The 18,905-nt window shown below is 42.1% G+C and overlaps 2 protein-coding genes across 3 annotated transcripts in view; both read right to left on the bottom strand.

Annotated features, from left to right (window-relative positions):
* The window catches only part of pmp22b (peripheral myelin protein 22b), a 38,636-nt gene extending 24,074 nt beyond the window's left edge, over positions 1–14,562 (bottom strand). Inside the window, exon 1 of the mRNA XM_048233012.1 lies at positions 14,491–14,562. The gene's annotated coding sequence lies outside the window, so the exon portion shown is untranslated. The remainder of the gene's footprint in view (positions 1–14,490) is intronic.
* tekt3 (tektin 3) overlaps positions 1–18,905 on the bottom strand; it is a 41,706-nt gene that overhangs the window by 13,627 nt on the left and 9,174 nt on the right. The window contains exon 7 of one of the 2 annotated variants that reach the window (XM_048232981.1): positions 14,491–14,709. In XM_048232981.1, the coding sequence (XP_048088938.1) occupies positions 14,493–14,709 (217 nt within the window). In that variant the 3' untranslated portion in view covers positions 14,491–14,492. Of the gene's footprint in view, positions 1–13,254; positions 14,710–18,905 lie in introns of those variants that run through there. The other variant, XM_048232982.1, reaches the window with a different exon arrangement.

Raw genomic sequence — 18,905 nt, 5'->3', positions numbered from 1 at the left:
TTTTGTTCCCATCTGTGTTGTGGTAGCTTGGTCATTTGATTGTATGTTTTTGTCATTTAGCCAGTCATGTCTGAATGTCCCCTTGGGAGACAGAGTAAAACATAGCTGAAAAGAGAAGTGAGAAAGAAAACAAAAGAAAGATAGAGAGAAATAGAGAGAGAGAGAGAGAGAGAGAGAGAGAGAGAGAGAGAGAGAGAGAGAGAGAAAGAGAGAGAGAGGGTACACATTGTTATGCTGTTTTGTTTTTGTGCTTTGGCAACACAGTCATGCTAATAAAGCATGCAAACTTTGGATTTGAATTGAATTTGAGACAGGGAGAGAGAGAGAGAAGAACAGGGAGAAAAGAGACATTGCAGTGTCTGAACACAGTGAGAGAAAAGAGACATTGCAGTGTCTGAACACAGTGAGAGGGAGAAGAACAGGGAGAAAAGAGACATTGCAGTGTCTGAACACAGTGAGAGAAAAGAAGAGCGAGTGCATGTGTTTGTCCGTCTGTGTTTGTGTTTCTTTCGGCTCCTCTAACCTGTCATCATGTTTCCATTAAACAGTATTAGAGAACACAGCGCCGCAGACACACACACACACACACACACACACACACACACACACACACACACACACACACACACACACACACACACACACACACACACACACACACACACACACACACACACAACACACACACACACACACACACACACACACACACACACACACACACACACACACACACACACACTGTTCTCCAACACCACAGGAGACCTCTCTAATCTGCTACAGAAGTCTGGGGACCATTTGAGTTGATTACAGACTTACAGTTGAAATAAAACAAACATTGGCAGGTCTTACTGTAATGTTCAGTGGTGTGTGTGTGTGTGTGTGTGTGTATGTGTGTGTGTGTGTGTGTGTGTATATGTGTGTATATATGTGTGTGCGTGTGCGATATGTGTGTGCGTGAGTATATATGTGTGTGTGTGTGTGTGTGTGTGTGTGAGTGTGTATATATGTGTGTGTGTGTGTGTGTGTGTGTGTGTGTTAGTGTAACTGTGTGGGACTGATATCAGATTGTATCTCTTTCTTTGTGTTCTTTGTGCTGCTGCATCTGGATGTCATGCCAGAGTGCTCTTGTTCATCTCTCTCTCCCTCTCTCTCTCTCTCTCTCCCTCTCTCACTGCCAAGCTTCCTGTTGTTTCCCTGGTGACTGCTTCACAAATAAACAAAAAAAGTACAGGCCAGCAGGGGGGTGGGGTCAGGGCAGAGCAGAGCAGAACTCGATGAGGACGAGGGGGTTGTCTAAATTCTTGTGTCATCCCACACCATGGTTCAGCAGGGTTGGGAAGAGAGAGAGAGAGAGAGAGAGGGAGAGAAAGAGAGAGAGAGAGAGAGACAGAGTTACTTTGGCAATGCCTTTGCCAACACTGTACTCAAACTCAATCAACTCAAGTCACACTAATAAAGCACCTTTGAATTGAATTGAACTGAAAAAGTGAGAGAAAGAGATGAAGGGGGAAGATAGGGGAGAATGACAGAGAGAGAGATAGAGAAAGAGAGATGAAGAGAAAGTGAGAGAGGGGGGGACTAACATTCCCCTTCTCATCCCTGTGCATTTCTGCTCCACTCTGATGAGACATAAGAGTCTGTAAAATAGACTCAGCAAAAACAAATCAATAAACAACAAATTAGAAGAGACGAAATTGATACTAAAGATGATTCTAGCATTTTGAACCAAACATCCAAAGTCTTCTTTTTCAAGGGTATGTTTGGATCTCACCTCGGTCATGGCACCCTGAATCAGCTATTCTCATAGTGTCTCTACAATCTCTAGCCGTGCTTTACTGGAACTTCATTCGCAACATACTCTACGTAATACTTCTGTGTATCAGCTTATGATGCATACTGTAATGGTAAATAAAAGTTCCTCTAGAGTTAGCTTGCAAACCATTTACCCCCGGCTGTGGTGTAGTCTGGTTAGCTGTAGTCAGTATACTGTGATGTAGTAGCTAGCTGTAGTGGGTATACTGCGATCAACCCCAAATGTTAATACATATCCTTGCTTTCAGTGGGTTTATAGAGATGGTGATGCTTTTTAAGTGGGTAAACTGCATAGTCCTGCGTATCATAGACTACACCACTGCCGCCCGGTGTTTGCATATACACAGCTTTTTTCACGGCCTGATACATAATGAGGAAGGGGAAGGTCGCATATAGTAGGCATTTCTCCTTTTAGTGGTTTAGTGACCGTTAAGGATGGTACTTGGATTCTGTGGGGGTGTTCTTATCAAACTACTACCACTACTTCCTCTGCTGCCAAGTTTCATATGTTACTCAAGACTCTTGATGAATTGTGGTTAAGACGTTTAACAGTCTATAATGTTGAAGAGTGTCTGACTATGACTGCTTTCTTTGGGGAGGGGGAGTCATCCGATTTAATAATGTATTTTTATGATAAAAAAGGTTCTCAACATGCAACCACTGAGCTCAATTAATCTGATGTGGTTCTCACTTGGAAACCTTTATCTTTTTCCCTGAAGTATTTTTGTCATTCTGTGAGTGCCTGAAAGAATTTGACTTGTTCAATTAAGCTGTCTTTGTGTTTCTGTTTTTAGTAGTAAACATTTCCTGACTGCGGTGTTAAGTTATGTCATTAATTGTAATCATTGGCCTTGTGTTGGTGTCGGTCCATTTAACTGAAAATGAATAAATAATAAACAAGCTCTCACCATACAGTAACATATCAATAAACAAGTAACAAAATGTTAATCACAAGTCATACAAGTCATAGACATGAGCCACTTTTGTCATTTTGTCACTTTTGTTTGAGTTTTTCATGTGGAAATTGACTTATGATTTGCATGGCAAATGTCATGACCATAACCATTAAAAAACAAAACAGCAATGGTGACTGATGAATATCCATAAGTTAGCAGGACAATCTACACCATTAAATGTGTCTGTCACTCTTCCTCTTTTCTTGCCTCATTTGAGAAGTAGTGGTCAGTGAACATCTCAGGTAGTGAAAGACATTCTATGACGTTCTATGTTATCAAAAGCCTCTGTTCCTGTGCTTCAATTCTCTTGATTTCTAGATTTCTATGAACACCCATCTTTCTCTGTCTGTCCCTTCTACCGTGGTCACTATGCTCACCTGTTTTTTCCCCCTGGAGCTGAACAACCCTTCCTCTCATATACTCTATCCCTCCCTCCCTCCCTCTCTCTCTCTCTCTCTCTCTTTATCTCTCCCTCTCTCTCTGCGATTACTATGATAGTATGTGAAAAATGCCCTGACACAGAACACCACCTTTGTTTGCATGGAGTGATTAGAAGTCACCATCTTCACCATCATCATCATTATATCAATCAGACCGAGATGTTCTCACAATTATTGCATTACAATTGGTTACCATGTCGCCATAGGAAGCTCAGTCCTAGCAAACCACATGTATCTCTTTCTCTCTTTTCCATGTAAAAGTCTGTTTACATTTATTTCATTCCTCTTACTACATACCCAGAGGTTTATACGTGATCTTAACAGGCGTGCACTGTTGCGGTAATAAAATCTGTCATATGTTTGTAGTTTTGTCTAATTTGAGGGAACAGTGCCTCAATGTCCACTTAGACGCGTCAGACATATTTTGTGATCATGTGGCGCATGCACACCCACACACAGACCTGAGATAGAGGGAGTTGTGTTACATTGGTGAATGCTTCAGTGTGACATCTCTGCAGTGCTCTGGGAAAAGTCTGGGAAGAGTAAAAAAGACTAGGACAAATTTAAAAAGTAAGATGAAAGAAATCTCCTGCTTTGGTCACTACTGCCACTGGCCCAGTGAGTTCTCCACCTCACAGCAGTTGTCCACTAGCCTGGGTGTTCCCATGCTGCCTTGCGCGCGATTTGATTCACGCTGCTAAGGCAGGCTGGAGACCATGGAGCAAATTTTCGCCTGAGATAGGGGACCAATCACAGAACAAGGGGGAAAGCAAGACAATGATGAGCTATGCACAGACGCATTTGATAGACATCCGTGGCACCCAATAAACGGATCTGGGCATTTTTTTCAAATACGAGAAAATGAACGTTTGATTCCCAGACCACGTCTCATTGAGAAGTGGTGGCGCTAGCCAGGCTAGTTGTCCACTATCTGCGTGTCTCAAACAGCAGTGCATTCTGACATCACTCCGCCCCCCCCCACTGTTGTCTAATGCAGTGGTTCTCAAACTGTCGTACGGGTACCACTGGTGGTATGCAAACTCTCGATAGTTGTACTCAGGGAGTCTCCAAGGTGTCTTTATAAAGACTTGACAACGCAAAACAGTGTGTCAAATATATAGTTGAATTGGCCTACGCACCTGTATTCTAATGCCAGCCCTTGACCAAATACTTATGTGACACAAAGAACAATAAAAACTCTGTTAGCGGGAGGACACCGTGAACAGGACCGAGCTCTGTGGGACCAACCAGCTAGCTTGTCTGCCTGGGCTGGCCTGGTAAAGAGACACTAGTGTTGGGTAAAGAGATGGTAGTAGTAGGACTAGCGAGAAGGGAAGGGCGGTAGAGCCAGATAGAGCCGTATTCGTCTCCCTTTTCTCTTGTCAGCTAAGACGAGCATCTCGCCTGGAATGCAGTGTCAAAATACAGGTAAATTATGATCCCAGAAACAGATTCAGGGGATGTGTGTGTGTGTGTGTGTGTGTGTGTGTGTGTGTGTGTGTGTGTGTGTGCACGTTCAATCGATCCTTCACGATCAGGTCTAGCATTGGCTGAAGAGATAACGGTCCTCTCTACTCCGTAACATCTGAGAAGCAGCTGAATTATGGCCTCCCTCCATAACAAGGACCGCTGATATAAATACACTGGCTATGCATGGACTCTGAGGCGGAATCCGGAGTACATACCCCAGCGATGGGGCAGGAGCAGGGGGGCAAAGGGCAGCTATTTGTGTCCAGCCCCTTCATATGTTTAAACAGGGGGCAAGAGAGCGGGAGAAGAGGGTCAAAACCCAAAGGAATCTATGTAAGCCGTGCAAATCCATTAATCACCAAAGAACTTTACTGGATCTGCCTGACAACACCATAAAAAGGCAAATAAAATGTACATCTTCCTCTGTATCATGGGCGTAGATTTGCGTGGGGACCGAAGGACGTGTCCACACCAATGTCAAATTACGACTGAAATGTCCCCACCAATATTTAGGTTGAAATGGTGGGAAAAGCGCTCACATGCGCTACACAAACAGTTAAATCATTTCTCACTTCAGTGCTGTGGATCATCTCGTACAGATCTTGTAATGTGCAGTAGCCTGTAAGGGTAAATCGCCCTGATTTGAAGTTACCTATAACTACCAGTGAGCCGCAGTCTCCTACAGCATTGCGCAGCGCTTCAGCTTCACTTCGCCAAATTCACCCACTCTTCTCTGTTGAACTCCTCGAGAAGTAGGCTACTCATCACACATGTGTCACATGTGTCACAGAGCCTTTTCTCAGCTTTTAAACGGTGCTAGCTAGCCACTATTTGCTGTGATAAACAGTTCGCGAGAAAAATAACTTCAAGAGATGTAATAATTATTCTCTGCGCCCATCTCCACATCCATTCGTCTCGGTGGAATACACACTCTTCATGCAACACATGACAAACCATATATCAGAATAAACAGCAGACCTTACCGAACACAAAGGTGTAATGCATTCCCGTGTATAGTTAGCTGTTCCAGAGTAATCCGGTTTTAAATTAAATTGTAGCAAAATTCAACATGGTCTTTCGGCTTTAAGCATAAAACTTAAAACTGAGCTTAAAACTCTTAAAACTGAGCTGTGCTTACATCGCCTAGATATCTGTTTAGAATCAGAGAATATCCAAGCAGCTCACGGTTAAGAGTCTGTCAATGTAGCCTTAATAGCCTAATTTCTTTTCACAAAATGCTAAGCATGCATGTATTTAAGTTTCTTAACAGACCAAATAGAAAATAAATGTTAAATATAGCCTACACTCTCTGTACATATTAAAATCAGATAGACACAGTATAGTAAGATCAAGTTGGACAGTAGCACATTTTAATCATGGATAGTTGGACAGTAGCACATTTTAATCATTTTATATATCTATAGTGGCTGGTGAAAGAGTTGAGTGTCTTTTTTTTTTTTTTTAGGGGGTGTCAGTGGGTAGTGTCCCCATGAAAGCTCAGACAGACCAAACCTACACCCTTGCTCTGTATGGAATATAGATAAATATAAATATGAAGTCTTTAACATCCACAATTACATAATCAAACTGTATTTGCATATACAGTATACCTTGTGTGTGTATACTTTAATGCTCCTATGCAGATGCACATGCATCTACATCTGCATATACATTGATTACATTCATTATATACAATACGGATTGTGAAGCCTTGCCATGTAATACAAAAACAGAGAGAAAGACAGCAAGAGAGAGGAAGACAGAGAGAGAGAGAATGAGAGAGAGAGTGAGTGTGAGAGGGAGAGACAGAGGAGAGTGTGGTGGAGTCAGGACTCAACAGTGGGTCCGTGTGTCTGTCTCTTTGTGTGTAAGAGAGAGAGAGTGAGAGAGGGTGTGTGTGTCTGTGGGCTGGACAGTGGGTCTGTGTGGGTCGTGCTGCTCAGCTGAGGGAATCTAATCACAGGGTGATGAGAGACGGCAGGAGTCTTACGATGTTAAATACACAATAGTGGGGCTGATTGCTAGGGGCAACAGGGTCTGGAATGTACAGGGTGGAGGTGGGGGTGAGGTAGGGTGGGGTAGTTATGATGAAAGCTGCCTAAGCTGTGTTTCCTTATCGGTGTGTTTCTCTGGGTGTGTTTGTCGGTGAAGGGAGTTCACGTGTGGCTCTGTTTGCCCATAGTGGGACACAGGAAGAGGGAATACTCTGTTCTGTCACACACACACACACACAGGGGAAACAACACACACGACTAGGCCCAGGTGTTAGCTCACCGACACACCTGAATCAAGCTACAGCTTAAGGAACTTAATCCCTTTATACACACATACACACACATCCTGTAGGCACACTTGTACATTCTACACACACACACATACACACACACACCTACACAGCTGGACAGACACACACACACACTCGCTATGCGGATTCTTTATAATATCAGTCCTTTTAATCCCCTAATTATGTCTCCTCCTTCCAGACACACATCTCCTCTTTGACAGTCACCAGGGTGTATTTGTGGGTAAAACAGGGTGTATCCTATTTGTGTTTGGCCAGGATTTTAACAGGCATTGCAGCAAACCTCATGAAACAGCATTTACGCAGAAGGACGAAGGGGCACACCCTACAGTTTGTGAATCTGGTCATCAATCTGAGATCAAGAGATAGTTAGGGAGGACAGTGAGAAGAAAGGGATTCAGATAACACACAACTTTGGAAAGTTCAGGTGGAGAGAGAAAAAAAATGAAACAGTCAGTATGATGTTGCTTTTCTCTCTCGATGCTTTCATGCAGAGAAATACCAACTGCACTTTTTTTTTTTTAAAGTGTATATTTTTTGGGCCTTTTTTATGCCTTTAATTAGACAGGACAGTGAGAATGACAGGAAGTGAGCGGGAGAGAATCGGGGCGGGATCCGGAAAGGACCACGGGGCGGGAATTGAATCCAGGTCGCCCGGCGCACGGCGCCCCAGCCAGCCGCACCACGGCTGGGGCCACCAACTGCACTTTCAAAAGACTACCACACACACGCATGTGTGAAGAAATGCCTTGTGTCATTTTTAATACCCCACACATTTCTCCGTCTGTCCCACAGCTCCATACCTGTGCAGTGGTGGTGGTGGTCATAGATATTAGAAAGCTAGATACCTCAATGTCCGTCGAGTTCTATTAGGTAGCATCGTAAACGCGGCCGCCATATTGCTGGGGGCAAACACCTTACTTTCTATGGGCAACACTTGCCGACAATCAGAGACACCTGTCTGATTTCCAGTCAGAGTCACCTGTCTGATTTCCAGTCAGAGTCACATGCTTCTCCATTGGCCTCCAGTGATTGTTGCCCCCACCAAGATGGCAGAGGTGGACAAAGTATGAAAATATTGTACTCAAGTAAAAGTACCAATACCTTGATGAAATATTACTCAAGTACAAGTTAAAATACCGATCTGAAAATGCACTCAAGTAAAAGTAAAAAGTAGTTCATTTAAAATGTACTTTAAGTAAAAAGTTACTTAGTTACTTTTTTTTTTTTTTAATTACCAGAACAACCAGTTTTACCAAAGACTTTCTAATGAGGAGATACAGCACTCAAAAAATAATCAAAAAATGCTTGCATATGATTGAATAAGCCACTTGTCCGTCATCTATTGACGTGCTACTTCAACCACTCACATCGAAGCCAACCCGTGATGCTGATAACAGTCTCACGGTCGCTTCTCCACTACGTCACATCTATGAAACTCCCGCCCTGCGTCCTGATTGGCTGAACCATAAAGTCGGTGCAAAAATCACTCTCAATGGAAGAGGTCCCAGATGGATGTGAGTGGAGCTAGTTGGAGCTAAGCGGAACGAAATTCATCTGGCGAGGGTCAGGTTCCAATCATGTGGTGTGTTGTAAAATACATTGAGCCAATCATGTGGTGTGCTGTGAAGACATCGTGCCAATCATCTGTTGTGATCTCGCTGCTGGAGCAAGATTGGTGTCGTGAAGCCTTACGCTGCACGCATTTCTGCTGAAATAGATGCCGCGATAAGTGCCCAAAAGTGTTGCAATATGGCCGGCGAAAGTGGAGGTACTTGCCTGAAAAGGACGTTATGAAATGGAGGTCTATGTGAAAAAATCACGGAGTTCTCCTTTAAGTTTGAGCAGTAGTTGATTTTCAAAGTTAGTTGCACTCATCCTTGGGTCGCTTTGCAGTGAACAGTAATCCAGCACAACTGAAAAGCCCCTCACAGGCAGCTGAGGCGGGCAGGCCAATGTTGAGTTGCAGAGAGTTTTTTTTATATTTGGAAACGAGCAGATTAAAGGGCGTAAAACTGGAGGGGGAAAGTGGGAAGTATAGATAGATAGATAGATAGATAGATAGATAGATAGATACTTTATTGATCCCCAGGGGAAATTCAAGGGGCCCCAATGGAGGAGAGGGCCAGTGAAAAGTGGAATACAGGGGGCACAACATTTTCACCAGGCATTAGTAATAACTCAGGTAATCCACACATAAAAAATCCAAACAACTCCATAAGTAGAGTCATGTAATGAAGTGGAATAACACAGGGAAAAAGTATTGAACACGCTAAGAAAAAGCACTAAGGCAAGGAAAGGGAAGGAACGAGCTGGAATCTGTATAGAGAGTAGTTATCCTTTCTATCTGTGCAAATGAATATAAGCTTGGTTAGTAGCCTACATATCGATGGGCTATAAAAAGGTTTTTCATTACCAAGGTGTCACACAAGAAACATTTCATGATGGATAAAAGCAAAAAGCTCTCCCAAGACCTTTGCAACCTTATTGTTGCAAAACATATCAATGAAAATGGTTACAGATGCATTTCAAAACATCAGAATCTTCCAGTAAGCAGCATGGGAGCCATTATCTGCAAGTGGAAGAAACATCACTGCATCATCAACCGACCATGCACAGGATCTCCTCGTAATATTTCTGACCAGGGAGTCAGAAGGATAGTCAATTCCAAGAGCCAAGGACCACTCAGAGAAAGCTCCAGAAAGACTTGAAGGCAGCCAATTCAATTAAATAGTTCTGGAAGTAACTAAAGATCAGGATTCACAAGAGGGACCCCTGGAATCTGTTTAGAACAATGGGCCAAAATCATAACTGATACTGCGACCAATAAGTTTTGTCATACAGGAAAGGTCTTGAAGCTGTCTTTACAAACAAAGGCTTTTCCACAAAGTATTGAAGAAATTTCAGTAGGCACGTTCAATACTTTTTTCCTGTGTCATTCCACTTTAATACACAAAACTCTTATGTTTGGATTTTTTATATGTGTGTTAATATAATGTGTGGTGAAAATTTCGAATAGACTCACTGGAAGTTTAGTGAAAAAAAAAATGAAGATGAAATGTCAAAATGAATGTCAGACGAAATTTAAAGTTTGACTGACTGGATTTTGTATACAAAACATAGTGAAAACTGTGTAAGGTCACTCTCACTCTCCCTTGCTAAAGATCTAAATGGTTTAGTCCGCCTGCACGATTTATAAGGTAGTCTATCTTTTGTTTATTTAGTTGAGCATCGCTAGTAGTGGACCGCTAATTGTTTTGCTGCTGGTGCAATGTCTTTTCTCCAAGAAAGCCAAGTCAGGTTACTAAAAACAAAGGCCAAAACAGGAAAAAGAGAGACATCAAAATGAGGGGAAACAACTACTAATAAACTTCTTTCCAAAGAAAGGTGAGCACAAACGTCAAAACACGAAATCACATGGTGTTTGCTTAAATATCTCCGCAATCAAGTGCTAAAACGAATTGAGACAACCGATTGGAATAGCGGAAAATACACTTTCATAGGTTAGGCTAATCTGATGCATTTCGTGATCCAGTCTCCATCACTTTCAGAAAGACTGCATGGCGCCAGCTTGATTCATGTGCTGTTGTAGGCTACATGCTGATCATTATCACTAGGCTAGTGGTTTAGGGCGCGATTTCTTTCTCTCCCTTTCCATTTTCGTTAGCCTTAACTTTTTTTTTTACTCAAGTAAAGGATGGGATTTTTGATGTAGCGAAGTACAATACTTCACTCAAAATGTAATCAAGTAAAATTTAAAATACCGATTTTATAAACTACTTAAAAAATACAAAATACACAGAAAAACTACTCAATACAGTAACGTGAGTAAATGTATTTCGTTACTTTCCACCTCTGCAAGATGGTGTCGCTATTTACATACGTTCTGGAGCCCAATGCGGCATCTAGCTTTCTAATATCTATGGTGGTGGTGGTGCAGCACTGCAATAGTGCAGATAACCTCATATTCAACACAACATCCACCCAACCAACGCTCTAAAAAGAGTTTCTGCTGTAATCCGATTCAGGCATGGCTGGCATGTGTGTGTCTGTGTGTGTGTGTGTGCGTGTTTGGCGGGGTGGTGGTGAGTATTTAGGGTTAACTATGTGGAGATATCAGGTGGGGAGGGGACCTGACCTGCTGTGAAGGTTTGTGGTGAGAGGTGCTGATTGGGAATCCATACTCAGTGTGTGAGTATGTGTGTGCGTGTGAGTGTGTGTGTGTGTGTGTGTGCGTGTGTGTGTGTGTGTGTGTGTGAGTATGTGAGTATGTGTGTGCGTGTGTGAGTTTTTGTCAGGCCTGGAGGTCAGCACGACATGCTATCATCAGAGGGCAAAAGAGAGAGAGAGAGGGAGAGAGAGAGAAAGAAAAGAGGGAGGGAGGGAGGGATATGTGGGGTTGTATAGTGGATAGGAACGGACTGGGTGAGATAAATGAAGAGAAGGAGATGGAAATGAGTTAAAGCAGTGTGTGTGTGTGTGGGGGGGGCGGCATGTGTGTATGTGTGTGTGTGTACATGTGCATGTATGTTTGTGTGTGTCTGCAAACGTGTGTGTGTGTGTGTGTGTATGCTTGTGTGTCCGTGTGTATATAACTCAGGATGACCTGGTGGTTGTGTAGTAGCCCAGGCCCAGTCTTTACTGCCCTCTCCCAGATGGGCTGTTTGTCAGTGAGGTGTGTTGCATCAGAACAGATGCAACACGTACCGCAGGGCCCTGTACCGTACCGCAGGGCTCAATGAAAGCCTTTCGGAAGCCTCCGGAAACATTGGCCAAGACTTCATCACATCTAAGGAGGGGCTGGAGACTGATTAACTAAATAACCTGAATGGCAGACACAGACAGACACACACACACACACACACTCACACTTGTAACACACTCACACTTGTAACTCACTCACACATGCACTGGAAAGGATGTGGTATCAGCTTGTGGTTTGAAGCTGGTCCAAACCTAATCCTCATCTTCCACTCTGTACCTATGTCACCACTAAGGTGAATAACGTGTGACCATCTTTTAAATGCGATAATCACATTAAGTCCCCTCAACTGAGCACTTAGCTAATCGATAAGGCGAATAGATTGGCCTTAGAAACATTTCATTGCCGACTACAGTATGATGATTTGATTAGCAGCTCATTTGATTAACATTATCAGGGGAAATAGTTTTTGTTTAAGATCATTGTTTTCTATTGCTGAGCTGTTAATGTAACATTCAAACAGGCCAACAATGTTGTTTGAGCTGTTTGAATGCCTAGACTCAGAAAATTATTTACTGACTTAATTTGTATCAATTAACAAAATCGAACAATGAGGGAAGTGCCTTTTGTATGAGCTAGTTATTCTATTGTGTGTGTGTGTGTGAGAGAGAGAGACAGCATTACATTGGCCCATCCATTTTTGCACTTTTAGGATCTTGCTCTTGATACTGAATTAGCAAAATGATTTTGTCAAGTTAATAAGTTAGCATTAGCTCATTTTTGCTCGTTGCTAGATTTTACATATTGCCTATCAATGAAAGTATAGAGATTGAGATCGATAACAGTGTAACGTACTTCAGTCCAGGTGAAGCCAATATACACAAAGAAGGCCACTGCTGGATAGCTGTCATACCCCAGAGAGACCCTGGAGTGGATTAGGTTACCAGTACTCATTCCAGGTGGCTGCAGTCTGGTTCAGTGAACACAAAGGCGATGCTAACGGACATCCACTCGAGTGTACCGATGCGGTGGATTCTTGGGTGATATGGTCAGTTGCGAACCACTCAGCTGAGTGGCTAAGAGAGCCCTGGCCTGAATTGATTTCATTACCTGTGTCCATTGTAGCACCCAATCTCACCTCTACTCTACTGTTGGCATAGAATGGAATGTCTACAGTATTGATGACTGAAAGTAAAGACTGTGTTGAATAGAACACAATGATATGGAATAGAATGTATGGAATGTCTGTCAATAACTGTGACATCTCTTTCACCTCTGCTATCTCAGGTGAAAGTCGAGAGGAGCACTGCACACAATGCTGAATCTATCTGAATCAAAACTAGAACACCATAACCTTTTTGGATTTCATTAGTAGCACATATTTACAGCATTCTGTGGGTATTTCCATCTCTTAATAAGGGCTTGTTAGTTTCAGATTACAGTATTTTCATGTTATAGTGGTTAGATACAGTATGTAGAGTGTTTGTAGGAGCCATATTTAGGAATGTATACCATATTTAGGAATGTATACCTTTTAGAAACTTTATAAAAAGTTTGGTGGAATAGCCATTACAGTGTTCAAGCAGCCAAAGCACCAGTTTTATTGTTGTAAGCACCAAAAATTGTACAACTTGTAATCTCTAAACTTTGACGTACACATTTAGAGGTTACTTTTGTTCAGTCATTTCCATAACTGTGCAAATGTTTAGGTTAATGCTTAAGCACACTTCTTCCCACGTGTCTCCTTGTTCTTTGTCATCATCGCCGTCTCACACACACACACACACACACATGCACACACCTGGATGAATGTGGAGATGTTACAGGCAGGGAACGGCCTAATGAGAACCTTGTTCCACGTCCCACCATATTTATTCTAGAACAGTCCAAAGAGCCCATAACAGTCCAATGCCCATAATAGGTGCCAGGCAATTGCATCACTATGTTGATACTATAAGTATGAAATCTGGTATTTTTTATCCAGATATGGTGAAGCCAAAAACCCCCCAGTCCACAAACCTCCATCATCAACACAATTCAATAGGTCTTTATGAAGCCAATTCCCCTCTATGGAACCTTTTCAAAATACACTCATTCCAATAGGTTATTCTATCATTTTACTGTTCAGGGGTGTGTTTCCCAAAAACCATAGCAACTTAGTTGGTTGGCAATGGGAAATTGCATTGCAACCAACAAAGTTGCTAACTTAGTTAGCAACTATGGTTTTGGGAAACGCGCCCCTGGGTGAAAGAGCAATACCAATTACATATATTGCTTTGGTTATGTCCTCTACACCCATTCACCCAGATCGTCCACCCCTTGTTGAACAGCTCAGGAAATTACACATGGGACCTTTTGAGCAATGTTGTTGGGAAATCACATGACTGATTCCAATTGCAACAAGCTACCCACTGATGATTGAACTTTTAATGGATAACAACAAAATGGGAGAGTGCTGGAATAATATTACTCTGTCCAGCAACATTGCTCATAGCTCAAGTTTCCCTCCACCTTTAAGCAGGGATCACACTGACCAGCGGCAAGCGGCAGATTTTCTATTGTTCACTATCGGCAGCAGAACAGTTGGAGCACCAACGTTGCACTAGCATCAAACTATTTGAATGTTGAACTTGACTCAGCTTTCAAAGCGTAACACAAGGCTCATCGTTTGTCAGTTTAGGTAACAGAACGTAGACCGTTTGTGGAACTTAGGAACGAGATAGAACCTCTTTAGAATTACTATGGTCTGAGTGTTACGTTGCACTTCACCGCTACCGCTTCATAATTTCCAATGTGATCCGTGACCTTTAGGAGTAGCCCACCAGGCGCGGGGTGCTGGGGAAGGTTTTGCGCATGCTCATGCACTTCTCCTGATCCAGGAACAGCGAGTTGGCCTTGATGGACAGGTCGTGCTCCAGCGACACCTTGGCTTTGACCAGCGTCTGCAGCGTGCCCTCGGCCTCCATCAGCCGCTCACGCAGGCAGTGGATGGTGTCCTCGATCTCACGCACCTCACTCACTAACCTGAGGAGAGAGAGAGAGAGGGAGGGAGGGAGAGAGAGAGAAAGATAAATGGAGGGAGGGAGGGAGCGAGGGAGGGAGAGGACAAACACAGGAAGTCAGGGAAAGAAGGAAGAGTGAGAGTATGTGTTTGTTTGTTTGTTTGTTTAATTACAATAATTAATTTAAGGCCATTTCCGCAACTAAGGCTATTTAATGGCCAGAGCACTGTGTGTTACAGAAACTTAAATATATTTTTTAAAATCTATGCTAATAAGATATTCTAAAACCTTCAAAGGTGGGACCTTACTAAAAACATCAGCTATAGAATTTTGATGATAAAATTGTTGTCTTTTGGTTCTCAAGGCAGGGCAACAGATCAAAATATGTCTCACTGACAGAGGCATTTTGCAAAATTGGCATAATGGAGAATCTTCACCACTCAATAGAAAGCTATGAGTGAGTCTTGAATGTCCTATACGGCATCTGGTATAGACTATTTGATCGTGTCTGGATTGAAAAGAAAAAAATAGTCTCTTCCTTACAGTAGGATGGATTTCATATAGCTTATTGTTGGTACATTGGTCCCATTCAGATTGCCACTTATCTGTGATGTAAGAGTTCAATATAGGTTTAAGGTCTGAGGCAGGGATTTGACATTCTGTGAGTTCTTTGTTAAGGGCTTGCTTAGCAGCACTGTCCGCTTTCTCATTTCCTCTCAGACCAACATGGCCTGGGACCCAGCAAAAAACTACATTCAAGGTCTGGTTCTTTAGTCTTTCTAGTTTATCAAGGATGTTGACAATAATAGGATGGTCGGTTTTTAAGGATTCCAATGCCTGGAGACATGATCTAGAGTCTGTAAAAATTAAAGACTTTTGTTGTTTAGTCTGATCTATATATTCAAGTGCCAAATATAAGGCACGAGCCTCAGCCGTAAAAATAGAACATATTCCTGGTATACGTAGTCCACACTGATTATGTCCAACTACCATTGCTGATGACACACAGTTATCCACTCTGGAACCATCAGTATAAATGGGAATGTGGGAGGGGAAGCAACATCGCACGTCCATATACTGCTGCTGGTACTCATTTGGGTGGGTTCTTGATTTCTTCCTGTGACTTAAATCCTTAACAATTTCAGGTTGTCTCAAATTCCACGGGGGAATAGAGCAAAAGTGAGTCTGTGTTACACTGTCCAAGTTGATGTTCAGATCCTCAAGGTAGGGTCTTATTCGGATTCCAAAAGGACTGATATACTTTGGTCTAGCTTCATCCAACGGCAGTTGCTGTGGCTGAAAAACTGTTGAGTAGGCTGGGTTATCTTTGCATGCTTTAATCTTGACTGCATATTGAAGAGAGAGTTTCAAGCGCCGATTTTGAAGTGAGGGTTCACTTGACTCCACATAAAGACTGTGTACTGGGGAAGTCTTGAAAGCCCCCAGAACCAGCCTTAGACCTTGGTGATGAATAGTATTCAACATCTGTATGTATGTTTTCCTTGCTGATCCATAAACAATACTCCCATAGTCCAATCGGGATCTCACAAGCACTCTGTATAGTCGCATTAGCACAGTGTGTTCAGCCCCCCACTTTGTTTTTGCCAGTACTTTTATAATGTCCAAAGCTCTGAAGCATCTATTTCTCAAACACTTCATATGTGGAATGAAAGATAGTTTGTTATCAAAAGTAAGTCCAAGGAATTGAACCTCTTTTACTACTTTGATGACTTCACCATCCAAGTAAAGTGAAGGGTCATGATGCAAAGATCGTAGTAGGCAAAAATGTGTGCATACAGTTTTTGTTTTGGAAAACCTAAAACCATTTTCAACTGACCATCTACTAATTTTATTTATGCTCTGTAGCAAATACAGAGATCGTCAACATAGAGACTACAAAAACAGTTTGGACCAATTGCACTTACAATACTATTGCTAAAAAGAGTAACAGAGAGGATGCTTCCCTGAGGAACTCCTTGTTGTTGTAAGTGTGGATTTGAAAAGGTAGTTCCTATTTGAACTTGAAAATGTCTGTTGGACAAAAAATTTGATATAAAAAGGGGCAAATGTCCTCTAAAACCCATGCAGTGCAGATCCTTTAGAATGCCATATCTCCAGGTGGTATCATACGCCTTTTCAAGATCAAAATAGACAGCTATCACATGTTCTTTTCTGATAAAACCATCACGAATGAAAGACTCTAATCTTATAAGGTGGTCCATTGTGCTCCTTCCTCGTCTGAAACCACATTGGAAGTTATTCAAATGTCCTTCAGATTCAAGCATCCATACGAGTCGGTTATTCACCATTCTCTCCATGGTTTTGCAAAGGCAACTTGTCAAGGCAATTGGGCGATAATTGTTGGGATCAGTGTGGTCTTTTCCTGGTTTTGGAATGGGTATAATTAAAGCTTTTTGCCAATTTTCGGGTATGTTTCCTGTTTCCCAGATTATATTAAAAATGTCCAAAAGATGAGATAAAGCATCATGAGGCAAGTGTTTTAAAAATTGATAATGGATTTGATCTGGGCCCACCGCAGTATCATGGGAATTTCTTATAGAACATAAGAGTTCCTCCATTGTAAAAAGTTGATTGTATGGTTCAGTATTATCTGACCAGAAATTAAATTGTCTTTGCTCTTCCTTTATGCACAAGGCTTGAAAATCTGGGTGGCAATTGGATGAATTCCTTTCAAATGTCTCTGCAAGCTGGTTTGCTATATCTTGTTTTGTAGTTAAAAGACTGTCTTGGCATTTAAGGTGCTGAACTTGTGATCCACCTCCCTTGCCTTTCATCTTTTTAATCAGACTCCAGACCTTCTTTGGAGATGTACTGGATGTAAGGCTTGATACATACTTCCTTTAACTTTGTTTCTTTGTTTCATTGATGGTTCTACGTGCTTGAGCTCGACAGACTTTTAATTTGGTGAGATTTTCTGTTGTTGGATGTTTATTAAACAGTCTCTCTGCTTTTTTCCGGGCTTCAATGGCCTTTTTACAGCTGTTATCAAACCACGGATTAGACCTGCGGTATGGCTTTCCAGTAGTCTTTGGGACAGTTTCGTCTGCAATTGCAATTAATGTGTCTGTAAAGACCTGTACAGGATTCTCCATGTTCTGGGGCATCTGACTGAGTTCATGAGTCCATAGGTCTTGAAACAAATGCCAATTTGCTTTCTTTAGTTGCCATCTTGGGGCTCTTGATTGTATATCTGCTTCTGTAGATGATACTATCAAGGGGAAGTGGTCACTCCCACAAAGGTCATCCAAGGTTCGCCAGGAAAAATCCAGCAGTATATTAGGATCACATATGGATAAGTCAATGGCTGAGTATGTGCCATGCCCTGGATGTAGGTAGGTATAAGATCCATCATTCCACAGACATAAATCATTCTTAGAAATAAAGTCTTCTAGTGTTTTGCCTCTGGCATTAGAGTGATTTCCACCCCATACAGGGTTATGTGCATTGAAATCTCCTAGAAGAATGAATGGGGATGGTAGCTAAATTTTCTAAGTCTTGCAGTGTTATAGACATATCAGGTGGGATATAAATGGAGCACAAGGTTATAGCTTTATGTAGAGTTAAACAAACTGCTACTGCCTGTAAGTTGGAAGTTATAACAAGCTGACTATGAATTATGTCATTCCTTACTAAGACAGCTGAGCCACCAGATGGATGTTGACTGTTTGGGCCATATGCATTATACATTAAATCATTTTTCAGAGACATAGGGTTGTTGGGTGATAAGAGAGTCTCTTGAAGACAGAACACCAGAGGGTTAAACAAAGCAATTAAATTCTGTAGTTCAGAAAAATTGGCTCTAAAACCACGACAATTCCACTGAATAATATGGCTAGTGAGCATCAAGGGGGAAAGACTGGAACAGGCCCCTTGCTCCTACATTTGGGGGAGGAGCTGCGACTACGTGAGGTTGTAGCATCCATCATCTCTATATCCTTTAAATTCTCATTTTTATTTCCTTGGCTTGCTCTGGATTGACTTGTAGTGCTGGATGGTTTCTTCTTTTCGTTTGATGACTGAGTGGGTTCTACTGACACAACTGAAATCTGACTTGCAGAGGTCTGGCTTATCATAGCCTGACTTTGAGTGCTCACAGTTTTGTTTTTAGTTGAGGTTCCAGAAGTTTTGCTACCACTAAGTGGTTGTGGTTTGTCTTTGGTCACCCAAGTTAAATCTGTTTGGCAATCAATAGTTTTC

Source organism: Alosa alosa, chromosome 22 (assembly GCF_017589495.1).
Source record: "Alosa alosa isolate M-15738 ecotype Scorff River chromosome 22, AALO_Geno_1.1, whole genome shotgun sequence".
Classification (NCBI taxonomy): domain Eukaryota; kingdom Metazoa; phylum Chordata; class Actinopteri; order Clupeiformes; family Clupeidae; genus Alosa; species Alosa alosa.
The sequence above is the reverse complement of the archived record's forward strand: the minus strand, read 5'-3'. Positions and strand labels throughout refer to the sequence as shown.